Consider the following 16,039-nt stretch of genomic DNA (forward strand, 5'->3'; position numbering starts at 1 on the left):
GTTCTGACCCAGGCTTTGACTTCTTTAATCGAGAATCTCACTCCATACTCTAGCAGCAGACAGAAGTCTGGGAAAGACTGTAAGAACAAGGCAATTACCAAGTGGTACTTTTCAGATGATTTTCTTGCCTCCAGCCTAATCCTTGTTTGAGGATTCAGGCTCTGTGACAGCTCTTACTGGATGCTGTAATCCCAAACTGGATGCTCGATGTTTAGTTTTCAAATTACATCTAGGCTTTACATTAAAACTCTAACACAATTTTATTTTTAAATAATTTTATACGCCTGCAGACAGGTAGCATTGTGGTTTAGATGCAGTGCATGTCTTTATGTCTGTTCATCCCTGAGCACAAGTTTCTGAGTTCCTAATTAATTTATTTTCACACCAATCTTCTGAGCCTTTCATTAAAACTTTGTACCCCTTGTTGGTCTGCCAGTCCATCTGTCCTGCCTGTGGCATTGACAGTACTTCAGAGAATGTGGCTCTAGGGATGCTGGTCTTTAACCTCCTGCCTAACATCCTAAATGTTGCCGCCTGCCCCTTCCTCCATCAGCCATACCCACACAGATGATAATCCCCAGCTCTTCATCATTCCCAGCCTCTTGCAGTGAGGCAGGTCCAACACACTCACCTCTTTGCAGAGCGTGAGCAACCGAGGAGTTATGATGATGTAGGAAAAAATAACGTACCTTGTGGGGAGATCTTATGGCAACCCGGGACACCGTGGTTGCAGCAGGAGGGGTCGGAGAAGCAATGGGAGCCCCAGTTGCCATACAACTGGAATGAAACCTGAGCATAACTGCAGCAAAAGCCCTTTGCCAAAAATTCAGGTAGCATTTCTGCTTCGCGTGGCAACACCAATGAATGGGAGAAGACACCGATGAAAAGGTAGACAGGCTTTTAATGGCATGATCAAGAAACCCCCTTTTAATAACAAATCTAATGACAACTGTGTCTGGTATGAACAAGAAATGGCATCATCGTTTATTTTTTTCTTTTTTAAGACGTGATCTGAAGTTATGACAAATGCCGGGTGGATCTGTACACAGACAGGGCCTCTGTGATGCATGCCAGATTTTATGGCCAAGAAATTTGCCATGCAGTTGAACCGGATTGTGGTTCCTGGTCGGAGTTGTACATTCTGTTTGCAGTGTGTAAACATTCTCGAGCTGCTTTCCTAACGAATGCAAAGGAGATATGTAGAGAGATTTAGCCTTGGGACCCAGTCGCATTCCCAGACAGTACCAAGGAGCAAAAGTCCTGTCTCCAGGCCAAAAGACTTTGTCGGACTGTGTCAAGAGGTGAAGGAAAACAACATCGGTGCGCCAGCTATGATGTCTGAGTGTAGAAGTGTAGAGTCCCAGGGTAATGTGTTGAAAGAAGATATACAAAATTATCTGCGTTTCCAGCTCCAATTCCCGTCCAGAGAAGAAGCGGCCCAGGTCCCACACGACAGCAGTGTCACTGACACTGGTTTTCACACACGGACTGGATTTAGATGTGGACTCCTTGCCTAGCCCCCATGTTCTGCAGAGCTCTTCACACCACCTGAGGATGGCAGCCCAAGAACTACCCTGGCACCCCAGCAGCCATTTACTCGAGTGCCATGTAGACAGCAGCCCCTGCCTCCCTCAGCGACCCTGTGCTCACACCTCGGTCCCTACCAGGAACCTACCCGTGGATTTGCTGTGGTAGCTCCCTTCCTGCTATCTTAACATCAGCTGCCTCTGCTGTTACCATCAGCACAGTCCCAGTCCTTCAAATATCAGCAAGAGGCTGAGGAAGAGCAAAAAATATTTAGGGTTCTGCAGAGGACTTTGGGAGCCAGCCAGCAGGGAGTCCTTGGGCACTCACCCTGCTCTCAGTGGTTCAGACACACAAAACAAGAGGAAAGGACCTTGGAGCAGCTGGCAAATGGATGGAGTTACAGGTGGTTGCAAATGCCCAGGTGGTCCCTGTGTGCTTTGTGAAACCAGCCTATCGCAGATAGAGCATGGGCCAGTTAAGCCAGAAGAAGCTTGTTCAAAGCCAATCTCATCAGGTCCACAAAGGGACTTGTACCGTGTTCACGGGATTAATTTAACTGCAGTTTATTGATGTGTGGAGCAAGGCCTCGGGTGGGCATCAGTGTCTGTGCACAAGGAGTAGTGGTGGGATCATGCCACGGGGCAGTAAACTATACAGGGAAGGGAGAGGTGTGCTAAGGGACCATCGAGCTACTGCTGGAGCTGGTCAGGCTGTAAGGAGATGTTTAGCCATCTTCTGACAGAGGATCTATGCTGAGAAAACACCTCTGTGTTGGGAAGGAGAAACATCAAAGATATTCTTGCCCCAACACAACTTGCTTTGGATCGAAGCACGCCGTTAGCACACAACACCGTGCTTGTGTTGGTGAAGGGCCACCACCCAAGCGGTCTCCAGACCTAGATCCACGCCACACAGAGGTGTGTGGCAGTCCACCGGTTATTACAACTCTGATGGCAGGCACGAGGGCTGCCCACCATCCAAGGCAGTGTGTTTTGTTCATGGAGCCTCACTTGCTCAGAGGGGTACCCTGTGTCGCCACCCATGTCACCGCACGCAGCGCACGGTCCTGCACACCCTGGAAGTCACGTAGCACCAGGGCACTTCTTTGAGGGTACCAGGATCCTTTTCAACCTTTAGCCACTATATATAATGGACACTACTTATATTATATTGTTATAATTTTATATATATTTATATATATATTATAATACTCTCTACTTAGAAAGGGCAAGCAAAGTGTCCTGCCTCTCACAACTTCCAAGCACAGCTCAGAGATGCCTGTGACTGAAACACCTTTTGCACCAAGACAAGCAGAAGTGTATGTCCTGCCAACCAAGTTCAGGTTAGTGTCTCCAGCACATGTTTATGTCCTTCCACGGCATTAACCTGATGGGCACCATCAGTCTTTTTGCTCCCTCTGCCCATATAACCTGTCGTCATGCTGTTGTAGTGCTGAGAACTGTCTTTCAGATCTGCCATGCTCCCTTATCCCAATTTCTCTGTAAATGTCTCCTGGACAGACAGCAGCCATTGACGCATTTTTAGCAGCCCATCTTCTCAGCCAGCACACAAGAAAGCAGGCAGGACATTTGCAGATCCCAGCAAAGCAAAAACTCTCAGCAGAGTGTTTGCGGCATCTCTCGATACCACGTAGACTCAAAGACACTTTTGCTCCCAGCACGCACAAGACCCCACAAAGCTCAACTCTGGGCATACTCCTGAGCAAATCCAAACCATCCCTGCCACCCACACACATGCACACACAGACACAAACATGGCAGCGGGCTGTTCCAGGAGTCCCCTCAAAAGCTACAGCCCTGTGCAACTGGCCAGGACAGACCCTGCAGCAAACACACCAACAGGGAACCTATGTGTCGTGTCAGGCTGCTTCCAGAAATCCCCACAAATGTGGAAAAGTGTTGGGAAGTCTGCTTCTCCTCCCCCAACTCCAAGCACATTTATTTATTTTTTCTACATGTTTCCTCTGGTCTGGTCAGCTGGATCTTCTCTGCTTACGCTACTGTTGGTGTTTGAGCATCCCTGCGTGTCCTTGAAGCTTGGCAGAGCCCATGCACCATGCTCCATGGCAGGGAACAGCACGGCCATGCCTTTCCTGCCTTTTGGGGTTGTAACAGGGCATCTTTTCCTTCAGGGCTAGAGAGAGCTTGGATTGTCTGCTTTCACCCTCAGCCGTCTAACTTTTCCCTAACACAACAGGTCGAGCTCCCTCCAAACATATCTGCTGTGTTTGGCCCCTGGGACCACGCTCACCTTTGAAGGGCAGAATTTTGGACATCAGAGTGAAGAGATCCAGAGCAGCTTCTGCATGGCAGAGGCTTTCCTGAGCATCTCTGCTGACACCTGGAACAGGGAGCAAGCGTTCTGGTTTTGGCTGGGAGAGAGCTAATTTTCTTCATAGAGGCTCATACTGTGCTATGTTTTGGATTTGTGATGAAAACAGTGCTGGTAACACAACGATATTTTAGTTATTGCAGAGCAGTGCTACCACTGAAGGGCTTTTCAGCTTCTCGTGCTGCCCTGCCAGCGAGGACCCAGGACAAATGGCCCAAAGCAACCAGAGGGATATTCCATATCATATGGCATCATGCTGAACAATAAAACTGGGGAGGAAATAAGGAGAAAGAGGGGACAATCAGAACTATGGCATTTATCTTCTCAAGAAGCTATTCCATGTGATGGACCCTGCTTTCCTGGAGATGGCTGAACATCTGCCTGCCGAGGGGAAGTAGTGAATGAGTCCCTGGCCCTGTGGGGTTAACCCAAACCAGCAAGCCACCAAATCCTGGAGCACATGCCGGTGCTCCCAGATCTCTGTGGATCCAGCTGCACCATCAGCCCAGCCCTGTCAAACAGCACGAGGAAAGGCTGTTATCTTCTGTGCTGTAAATCTTTCACTGACTTTCTGAAACCTGTGGGACCTTTCTGGTGGCTCTCCAACATGTGGCATGTGTCTTGCATGATGGGGAAATGACTGCACCACACCAGGGAGCTGCCACCTTGGTGTCACCAGCATCCTGCCTAGTACTTGCGGTTGGGTCACGGTAGGAAGACCTCTTAGAAGACACGTAGGTTTCTCAGAAAACCTTTTTAATAATAAAAAGTCACCACATTCCTGTGAAAGATTTTGTTGGATAGTCAATTCACAACTAAAAGCTTGCCCAGTTTCTTCACCTGCCATTCTCAGCTACTCAGTCTTTCCTGCTTTCCTGTGCTAGATGGATTTCTGCCCTGGAGCTTCCTCCCTGACATGGGTATAGCTGGGCCATGGACAACTCTAATTTAAACTTTCTCTTGAACAAATACAATGATTGTGCTTCATTGGCCTCCCATGATAAGGCAGGTTTGCTAATCCTATAAATAGTCCTACAGCACTCTTTCCAAGCTCTTTCAATGTCTTTTTGGCATGTCTAAGACCTGGATGGAGCATCTGGTAATGGCTTTGCTGACAAAGTCTTACCATCTAAGCACTCCAAAATGAATGGTCTCTTGACAAAACAATAGGAGTGTCATTACCATTTGTATTTCCAGAAAGAATCTGTAAGTTTGGGTTTATTCTGTTTTCTAGTTTCAAAACACGTGGGGCGTATTTAGGCCATAGTTGGACCAACACTTCAAACTCATGTGAAGGCATTGTGCCCCCAGAAGAAGTGGATGCACTCTCTGTCCTCTCCTTCCTCCACTTCTGGCAGAAGTGTTTGTGTGACCAAAGGCTAAACCTGACTGATGAACAGGTGAAAACTAAACCAGCAAACCGGAGTGCTTGTTGTCCTACTGGATCCATGTGCCCAGCCACTTCACCAAACAGCTGCCCCAGCATAAGGTGGGACAGTGCAAAAAGCAGCTGGAACTTGGAGGGACCTCTGCTGTTGGTGGCAAAGGCAGCTCAGTCCATCAAACTACAACCTGGGTGTGGTGTTCCCAACGCTTCTCTTCAGAGATGAGAGCTGGGATGTGTTTTTAGACTAGAAGCTATGCTTCTTACTCTACAAGGGCGAACAACTTTTAAGAACAACAAACATTTTGAGCTGTATAAAGTAAATTCCTAGTGTTGCCAACACTGAAACTGTTGTGTAAAGAGGTAATTCCCATCACCTATTTCTAGGCATTTCCCTCTTCAGATGTTCAAGGAGTGCCCTGTTCTCCCAGCCACCCCATTACAGCTCTCAGGCTCCATGCTTTCCAGAGCAGTTCCCGCAGATGTGAACAACTTCAGGATTCCTTGGACTTGATGGCCATGAATGTGGCTGTTTGTATGTGTGTTCAGTGAATCAAGGTTATTACCATCCAGATTCCTCCATCGAGCTTTTTTGTCTGCAAATATTTACTGACGCTGCTAGTTGCAGCTGCAGGAATGGGTGGGCAGAACATCCACATTTTTGTTCTGCCTCATGCAAAGCCTCTTTTAGGCATGACAATGGAGTGAAGCCCAAAGTATTTGGGTCTGGAGTGTTTCCCCCTGTGCAGTGAGGGCAAAATTTTGTGACTACTTCAAGATCTCATCAGGCTCAGACAGGTATCAATCCTCCTGGCTTAAATTTTCAAACCTTCCTAATTAGTTGGGGGGCTAAAAAGTTGGTGCATAATTCTAAGTGAGAGCTAAGCTTCTGCTCTGATAAGATTATTTGAAGAGCACAGCCCTTGCTTTTGTATTCACATTGTTAGTTCTCACGCAACGTGTGGAAGAGCTGAGCACCGAGAAAGAGAAAGACATAAACCCGATCTCCCCGTTAGAAATGCACGAGATACCCACGGTGTACCAGCAAACCTCTCCTTGCAAAGCAGCAGCTTTTGAATATACTACAGGATAATTATTTCCCACCCTGCTGTGTAGGGGAACTTTCAACCACAGTGCCAAAATTCACAAACACCAAGAGCGTGAACAATAAAGCACAAGGAATTTAGGTGCAGAGGGCACCTGAGCTGAAGGCATCCAGTGACTATTCACATCTTCAGGATGGAGCTGTGTCTGGTGGACTACAGAACTGCGGCACCGACCACACTTTGAGAGGTTGAGAGGAACCACCTATGTTGGGAGATGTGGTCTCCGCAGGTCACAGTTCGGTATTTGAGACAGAAGCAGCTGCAGTGTGCTCTCTTCCACATCAATTAGCAAGCGCTCTTGATTTCCCAGCAAGCTGCCAATACAGCCCTACTTCCACCTAAATACCTGCCACATGGGCATCTGCAGAAACAGACTGCCTCCTCTATGGGACACACTGGAGCAGGTAGGAGCATCCAGCAAGACCTGCCTGTCTCCCCCTCCTGCCTGCAGAGGCACCTCTGGGAAGGAGAGCAAAACCCCCTCCACCCCTCTCCTGCTCCTCTCCTCTCAGCTCACGACACATCCATCACCCTTGGCTGAGCTGGTGACAATCCTTCGCTTACACTGGTGGCAGGAGGTGAGCCAACACTCAGGTGCTGGCAGCCAAGGCTGGTGTTCTCCAGCAAAGAGAGAGGAGGGAGCTGCTTGCAGGACAGGAGCCTTCCTCCCCAGCAGGCCTTGCTCTCATCACCTCTGCTCCTCTTTCCGAAGCCAGGGTCGGTATTGGCGACTGGTATTGCTAACAGAGAGAGGGGAATGCCTAGGGAGAGGGGAGGGTCAGGCACTAGGCAGGCTGCCTGGGTCGCTGCTTGGTGCTGTGCAGTAGCAAGCGTGAGCTGCGGACTGGATGTTTCCCTCGAAGAAGGCTCCGTGGCTCAGAGGCTCTCAGGCCCGTGGGGAGCTGATCGCGACGGTGTGGGGGGAGAGTGAGTGAAGCATTGAAGTACAGCTACTGCTATACACTCGTGGTTCCGGCATGGAAGGCTGTGCTGCAGCATCTCAAGTGTATACTATATGCAGAAGTTACCCAGTCTGTCAGGTTGGCAGAGGATCATTATCTGGCAGCTGCCTTACTTTCCGGGGACACCTGCTTTCCTTTGGTTGCTGGACTCTGAGTCTGGGTTTTTCCTCTTTGACGTTTTTTGGCCACACCAGGAGAGGGCAGGGAGTCTCCTGTTGGCCCCGGGGCCTGAGCTTGGGGCTGAGGTCGGGGGGAAGGTGGAACTCGCTGAAGGGCAGTCCCTGGCTTATGCTGCCGGCAAGGAGAAGGACTTTCCCTCCGAGGCAGCAACTGGCTTCTGGGGGAAGCACTGGGGTTTTTTGAAGGAAGAACAGGGCTCCGAGGGGATGCACAACTGGACCTCCGTGAGCTGCTCCGTGGAGGAAGAGAAGTGGAACTTGGTGAAGGAGGAAGCCGACTTTGTGTCTGTGTTGTTCGGCAATCGTTTGGGACATTACCAGCTGGTCTCTGTGCCTGAAGCCTGCAAGGAAAGAGAAGAGGGGGGGATGAAGAGGAATTTCTGTGAGAATCTCCGGGCAGCTAAATGCAATAGCCAGGCCATGTGCTCCTATGGAGTCAAGGCCATGGTAAACATGCTGCAGAATTGAGAGCTCAACAAAAGAGGGATCTGCTATCAGCAGCATCAGACAAAATGAAAGAGCTCATGGAAGGGGAGAAGGCTTCACAGCCAGGGCAAGTGAAGAGGGGCTTGGCCTTTTGGCCAGACTCAGGCAAAGACAACAACAGAGGTGGGAATGTTAGATATCAGTGAGCTGAAATGACTGTAAGAAACAGGAACAGACCACTCACTCAGGTCAAGTGAAGGGTAAAGGAGTGGGAGGTGAGCAAATCCCCCACTGTGATTCCTTAACAAGTCCAATATCCTGCATTGTTCAGCATTTCAGGCTTACCTGTGGGCAACAGCAGCATCCTGTGGGGAGCTACACAGCACTGCCATTGCCACGGCTGTGGAGCTCTCCGACTTCATTGCCTCTAGTGGTGTTTTCACTGGTGTGATGGGCCGAGGAATTCTGCTCTTTGTGCTTATGAGTTTCTCTTCTTTCCCCAGGAGGCCAGCCTTCTCCTTCCCTGCCTTTCGTGGGATGGAGTCATCAGAGTCGTGGGTGTCCTCCTCAGAACCGGTGGCTGACAGGGTTTCTGAGGCTCGCCGCCTCTCGTCGCTGGAGGATGCTGAGGAGGACGCCCCCGAGGCCAGCCTAAGGAGGCGGTTTTGCCTCTTCTCCATCACGAGACGAGCCAAGTCAGGTTGCTTTGCCCTCTTATAAAGCCTCTCTTTGGCTGAGAGTGACGTTGAAAGATCTGAGCCAGTGTCCTCCTCAGAGAACAAAATGGGGATCCGGCTTCTATACCTAGAGCCCAGAGGCCTCCTGGGACCCTGCTGTGCTGTGTCCACGAGGATCTCTGCTGGCTTAAGGTGTTCTGTTACTGACGCTGACTTCTCAAGCTCAGGCTCCTTCATGACCACCTCGGCAGGCTCTTCCAAATCCAGAGAGAGTGCTACTTTGTCCAAGGACTCTGGCTTGTCCTCAGGAGGCTTTGCTATGCCGTTGGGAATGGTCTGCTGCTCTCCCACCGTCTCCGAGGCAATTTCAATGTGATTAGCCGAAAGTGCACAGCTCTCTGTCTCTGCCCCTTCTAGCCCCGAATGGATGCTTCCATTCTCTACCAGCACCAGGTTATCTTCCAGCTCCTCTTCGATAATCACCTCTTCAAACTGGCCCGGGGGGCAGTACTCCTCGTGCCTCATCAGCTGGCCGCTGGAAGACATGACATTTAAGTGGGTCTTTTCAGCTATATGAACAAATGTGCGCTCAACTTTGGTAAACGGGGAAGAAGCTGTAGCCACTGCCACGGGAGGCTTTGGTTCGGATTTAAGGACTGAGGACAGGGTCCCTGGCTCAGATACATCTAGCTGGCTACCCATCGGCTGCGGCCGCTCGCTCTGAGGTGTCAGTGCGGCAAGAGTCCCCAGATCAACTTCTGGAGCCAAGTCTGTCATCACCGGGGATTTTTTAAGATCACCTGGTGAAAACAGCACTAGTGTTTTCGAGCCTTCCTCCAGTTCCAGGTCCCCATCAGCCGTGGAAGCTCGACCCTTGGATCCCTTCTGGTCATCGGCCAGGAGTGTGGATGGTGCACACTCCTGGCTGCGCTCTGTGCTTTTTTGACTCAGGTCACTGCTGGAACCACTATGCATGTCAATCTCGTCCCCTTCCTCCTCTGCCTCCTCCTCATCTTCTTCTTCCTCCTCGTCTTCTTCCTCATCTTCTTCCTCCTCTTCTTTTCCATTCATTTCCAGATAAGGTTCCAGGGGTTTGCAAGGAGCAGTCAGGACAACATTTGAGAAATCAACTCTCTTTATCCGCTGGGATACCTTAGGCTTTTCCCAGTAGTCTGACACATCTTTTCTGAAGTCTTGGTAAGGCAAACTTAAAGGCACCGCCTTGGGCAGACCATTCATTTCAAATGACTTCAGTGTATATGCCTGCCAAAAAACATATAGGACAAAAGAAAAAGGTTAGTATTCAGACATATCACTGGCACAAACGTCATCAGCATCAACAACAGTGGGAAGAATCAGTGGAAAGCATCTAGACCATCATGATTCCAAAAAATACATTGGAGCAGTGACAACTCAGTTATTAGATTAGTACCAACCTTAGGAAGGAGAGATTCACAAAGACACTTATCAACAAAGACAAAAAAAAAAAACACGCCAAAGGAGTTTCTTTGTTAGCAGTCATTAACTTGGACTAGAAAGGCCTCTTTGCAAGCAGTTCTTCATGATTTTGTCATGTCTCCCAGTCTTCCTCAGTACTTACCTATTAATTTCATATATTTATTTCAGTACTTATATATTCACTCCTTCCTTACTGGAACTATTCAGCAACTCTCTTTTATGCCCAGGCCACAGTGAGCTCAAGGACCCCTCTGGGGTAGATACATTTCCTAACCACTTCAGAGTACCATCCAAAGTTGTCCCACAGCAATAACCTTTGTAGCTCTTCTATGCCCCCCTGCTGTGCTTTCCATCTCTCCCTTCTGCTTCCATTTTATGTCCAGCAACTTCTAATTCTGTCTTCTACAGGCATCCGTTTTCATTAAAATGACCAGTCACTAAGTCACGAATGCTGACACAAAAAGTACCTTTATTAGGTTCTGGTGTGTCCAACCACTAAAAGCAATGGAGAACTGAACTGTTGGAGGAGACACGTATTTCAAGTTGCAGTTTGTGGAGGGATGACTGCCCATAAGGCTACAGGAGTACACTGTGAAATGTTTGAAAATAAAACTAGTAGAAAAGCAACAGTTCACTCACACTCTTGACTGAACAAGCAAAAAAAGGACAAAATAAATAGGAAATGCCTATCCAAGTTTAGTCTAATTAACAATTGTTTGTAAATGAAAATTGTAGTAGCAATACTCTGCAGAATGGATTTCTTTAAATATATTTAAGTGACCTCTTTTCTCTAGAGAATTAGAAACTCTCATATCTTTTTACTCCAATGCCACAACTTCAATTTGCACTGAAAATCTCCTTGTTACATCTCTCCTAATAATTGTGCCTGAAAATGTAAGATCTTTATGCTCACATGGAACAGGGACATGTCAAATAGATTTGTGGGCAGCTCTGAGCAATTATGCATGGTGATAGATTGTTCTTCCAAAATAAAGAGACACTCATTATTCAGTACTCCTGGATTCATTTGTATTTTGGTTGTTTCCTCATTTCTCCTTAACCATTGACAAAACCTACCTGCTGCTGCCTTCATTTTTCTATCTATCTTATAAAATAAATCACAGGCTGGCTTTGGCAATGCCTTTGGAGTCCAAAGCTTATTCCCATCTCTCCTTAAAGCAGAAACCTGGCTCTGAGGATGGCCCTGTATTAAGCAGATTTGGGCTGTTACTGATTCACTCTACCTTTTCCATCAGGTTGGCAGATGTGGAGCTTTGACTATTTAGATGGACTTACCACCATTTGCAAAGGAAATTACCCACTAGGCTTCCTCCCTCCTTTTCTCCGAGGCACTTCCTGGAAATTAACCCATTTGGAGCCCGAGGTTGGATTTGTCCTGTTGGCTAGATTTGCTCTTCCTGAGAAATACACCCACTGTACAAATCTGCTTATCCCTGGAGTCCTGGTCAAGCAGGCGTGCTTCCCCAGCTTTGGGACTGGACCTGAACAAAGAAGCTGTGACCAACGTCTTGCTTTGTGCTGAGCTTCCCACTGGAAAGGATGCTCTGACACCAACAGCAGGTCACTCGCTGCTCTACTTCACCCTGCTGTAGTTGACAGTACACTTGGGGGATCCTATGAACTTTTGATATTCATTTTATTCTCTGCTTGTAGCTAATATCTCAGCAGCCTTCTGGGAACAGGGAACATCAGCACACCCAATGTGCACACAGTTGGCATACTGTTTTAGTATCCTCTGTCCTGTCTCCAGCAACCACTCTTTCTTCAACCATTCTTTCTTTTGCAAGACATCAGAAGTTTGTCTGAGATAATTTATATATATATATATATATAAAATATAGCAAACCAAGCAAAAAGGTATGACCCTGAGCTGAATAGCACAACATTGCTGTAATATAAATTACGGTTCTTGCCCTCTTCTGCTCTGGTTATCCTTTGCTATTGTTGAGTCATGCTGCAGATACTTTACCAACCTCCACATATTTCCACCTCTGCCTGTACAAATTCCTTGTGGTATTCAGCAAATGGACTGACAGCCTTTCTGTCTGTCATTTCATTTTCTCTGTGTATTTTCTATTGCCCTGCTTGGACACTGCAGTGATACAACATTGATTGTTTGGCTTCTGCCTACCTTTGGCAGACTTGGACTATTTAACCTGTCGCATGCACTACCCAAAAACTGGAAAAATTAATTCCTCAAAGCATCCTGAGGCTGTGGTTATTTTGTCACTGCAAGCCCATCATGGAGAAAATCCAAAGAGCATAAATATGCCAAAAACGAAAGACAAAAGTTATTAACAACCCCAAGTAAAAGAGATGTTGAAACGAGTCTTGGGTCAAATATTACTTTAACACATATTTTCTTACCTTCACTACTATCACCATCTGAAGCTGTTAACAAGGAAGACAATCCCAGGGAGTCAAAGTCTGAGACTGTGTTCACTGTTGAGTTAATGTGATCAGCAGCTACCTGCAAGTAGCCATGCTGCTGAACAGGCTGTTCCTACTCTGAAGCCCTCAGCAGAGAAGGTTGTGTCCTCTCTTGACATACATCACATGTCTTTGTTGCTACTGCACACTCACTTGCTCTAGGACTGTTCCTCAGGGGCTGGAGTACAACCTTTCTGCTCTGCTGTACCAATGGGGAGGACTTGTAGGAGGATACTGGAAGGTCAGGACTAGAGAGGCTTAGCTCATGTCTCAAATTTGTAGAATAACAAAGATGTATGGAATATCTGAAGGTCGCTGCTCTGATCACACCTCAAAGAAAGACCAACTTAGAGCTGGTTGCTCTGGGCCTTTTCCAGCTGAGTTTTGAGTATCTCCAAGGATGGAGATCCCACAGTCACTTTGTGACCCTGTCCAAGTGTTTGACAACCTTCAGGGTGATTTTTTTTTCTTTATATCTATTTCCTATATCTAATTTTCCTTTGGTGCAATTTTTGTCCAGTGTATCATGACCTTTCACTGTACACCTCTGAGAAGAATCTAGCATCATCCTCTCATCGGGTAGTGCAAGAAAAAATAAGATCCTGCCCCAATTCTTCTCCTTTTAAGGCAGAATAAATGCAGCTCTCTCAGCCTCGCCTCGTATGTCCTACCTCTCTGATTCCTAACCATGCTGGTGGCCCTCTGCTAGGCTCACTCCACTGTGTCAAGATCTTTTACTGGGGAGCCCCGGCCTGGATACTGTACTCTAGATCAGATTTCACAAATGCCTAATAGAGAGAAATAATTGCTTCCCTCACCCTACTGGTACTCATGAAGATGTTCTGCAGAGTTGCCACCAGCCAGGACTGTCCTGTTGGATGGGGTCCCTCAAGGTGGAGGGCTTTGTTCTTCACAGGTTCCTACTGGAAAGAACTGGTTGGCTCACCAGCTTAAGAAAGAACAGGAACTATGCCATGAGCTGAGGCAGCTACCCCATTTAAAAAAGCTACTGAGACTGTGAATGAGCAAAGCTATGCTGGAGCTGGCTCTAGCTGGGTCAAAAGGACTTGCTTTGCTTCAGCACGCTCTGATCTCTGCTTATGTTGCTCACTTTTTCAGAAGACATATTGACTGTCCTTGGACAGTCAACTGTTTTTTCCCACCTCCTTGGGCTAAGATCTCAAATCCCAACTTTCTTATAACTTGTCAGTTGTTCAGGAGTGCGTACAGCAATATGTGGATGTATCCAAGTGTGTGTTCCTCACAAAGTCTGCACATTTCACCTCTTAAACATTCTTGTCTCTCCATCAAACCTTACTGCATGTCAATTCAATTTGGTTGGTTATTTTGGGTAGCAATATGTATTTGGGAGGTAGCAAATATCCCTGCTTTGCACAGAGGACACTTAAAATATAGAGGAGAGGTCTCTCTTTTTCAGGAGAGAAAAAGACCTACCTGCTGGCATTTGGCAGAGGCAGGACCAGCCCCCTGAAGACCCTCTCTCCCTGTGCTCATGAAAAGCCAAGCAGACTCTGGGGCTTTGTGTTTACTGTAAACTGGTAGGGTACCAAATTTGCAGGATGACTGGCACTGGGAAAACCTCAGAGGAGACTGACATCACCCCATACAGGCTGCAAAGTTCATACAGCCCGGTGATGTTGCAAATACTGCAAAAATCGGCAAAGACGCAGTTTCCCCTTTGTGACTGGGAATGTAGCCAGACATCCTTCTCAGGACAGCAGCACGGAGAGGACTCATACCGATGTGTTCAGAAGCAGTACTGGTATCCAGGTCATTAATATGCTCTCATAACCATCCTGTCCCATTTCAAGGCATACACACACTGTGTGCAGGTCCCTACAACAATGAAGAGTGATGACAGTGCCTATTCTACCTGCATTACCTTCTGGTGATCTCAGGAATCATGAGGGCATGGAGAAGAGACCCCATAACTTGCCTGTGCGTATGTCTCCACACTGTGGCAGTCCCTGTCATGGCACAAAGTGGGTCCAGTGTCCATGAGAAAGAAAAAACAAACAAACAAAAAAACAAAAAACCTGCTTGCCCGAGCACATCTGCATTGATGTGGGGGAGAGGGAACATTTTCCTCTGGGAGCCTCATCAACTTTCCATTAGACTGTAGGATGGGTGGCAGGGGGGCTTGCTACCCCCCTTCCATCTCTTGTTTTTAAACAGTTTAAGTGGAATAATTTGTGAAAGAAACAGATAGAGGAAAAATGTTGCTGTGATATGACTGGATGCAAACCAGTGAATATAGTGCTAGCCTACAGTTACATAAATAGAAGTCACAATGTGGCCTTCCCAAAGGTGGCCTTCTCCAACAGTCACAAGACCTCGTTTCCACTCCCAGATTGGACTTAACTGAGAGTTTTCAGTGGTTACATTGGTAAATGATAATTAAACTCTCCCTGTTCTAACAGAGCTCCTCTACCTCCTGCCCATGCTCCCATGTACCCAAGGATGAGCAGGGGACACCTTCCCAGAGCTGGGAAGCAAGGGGAGTAGAAAAGCAAAGCGAGAAAGCAAACAAAAAACCCAGCCAACACCAAGATGCTGCCTTTGATTCTTTAATAAGATTTTGGTAGTATACAAGCTCTTTTTTTTTTTTTTTTCTTTTTCCGATTGTCTGGATTAACATACATGGATTTAAAAAAGGCACAAAATCCATTGCACAGCTTCTGTTTTGTTTGTTTTTGATGACATTGCCTGTTCATTGTGGTTTCAAGTGTAGGATTTTACAGTACTTTGCAGCATTTACAGCATGGTCTACATACAGGTAATCAATGCATGCTTTTATACAGGAGACAGAATTCAAATTCTCTCTCAGTATGTCTATATACACAATAATACAGTGTTTTTTTCTTCTGAAAAAAGCTTTAAATCGGTCTTGCATGCTCGGTGTGCCAGAAGAATTAGTGCAAGCATATATTACAGTGTTATTGCAGTACAAAAAGGGGTTGACATTAGGCTCTAAAGGGATTAGATACAGGAAGAATAAAAAGACTCAGGGAAAACAAGCTTTGGATCCCTTTAGTCAACTACGTCCTTCCAAATCGATCCCTACTCAGTACCACCTTTAAAGCTACAGCAGCCGCTTCTTCTCCATCTCCCTGCTGCCCTCCCCCTGAGATGAGCTTCCACAGCTTCTTCATACCTTCTGTCCCTAGCAATTGATGAGGACTTCTGGCAGCTCGAGGAAGCCCTTCTGCTGCGCCTCCTAATGCTGGAGACCTGCATAAAGGGGACTTTCAGGAGATCCACTGCTCCCAGCAAACTCAAGTCCCAGCGGATGAAGTTTCTCAAACAAACCAGGAAGCACAACAGGTTACCTACAGGTTTCATCTCCTCTCAGTAGAAATGACTACAGAAACCCAAATTCACCTCCAAATTGAAAATCAATGGTCTAATACAGTTTGGACTCTCTCCTGCTTAGCAGCAACTGAAGTCTAAGAGGTGACACAAGGTAATGCAAAGGAAGGATATGCTGGTCCCTGAG

The 16,039-nt window shown here is 47.2% G+C and overlaps 1 protein-coding gene across 4 annotated transcripts in view; it reads right to left on the reverse strand.

Moving 5' to 3' along the window:
* Positions 1 to 894: 894 nt before the first annotated feature.
* The window catches only part of TTBK1 (tau tubulin kinase 1), a 104,059-nt gene continuing 88,914 nt past the window's right edge, over positions 895 to 16,039 (reverse strand). For all 4 annotated transcript variants that reach the window (XM_082755774.1, XM_082755773.1, XM_082755776.1 and 1 more), the window contains 2 exons: positions 8,282 to 9,876; positions 895 to 7,851 (listed from right to left, as the gene is read on the reverse strand). In XM_082755774.1, the coding sequence (XP_082611900.1) occupies positions 7,425 to 7,851; positions 8,282 to 9,876 (2,022 nt within the window). In that variant the 3' untranslated portion in view covers positions 895 to 7,424. The remainder of the gene's footprint in view (positions 7,852 to 8,281; positions 9,877 to 16,039) is intronic.

The sequence above is a fragment of the Aythya marila genome, assembly GCF_965140915.1.
Source record: "Aythya marila genome assembly, chromosome: 3".
In the NCBI taxonomy this organism is placed as follows: domain Eukaryota; kingdom Metazoa; phylum Chordata; class Aves; order Anseriformes; family Anatidae; genus Aythya; species Aythya marila.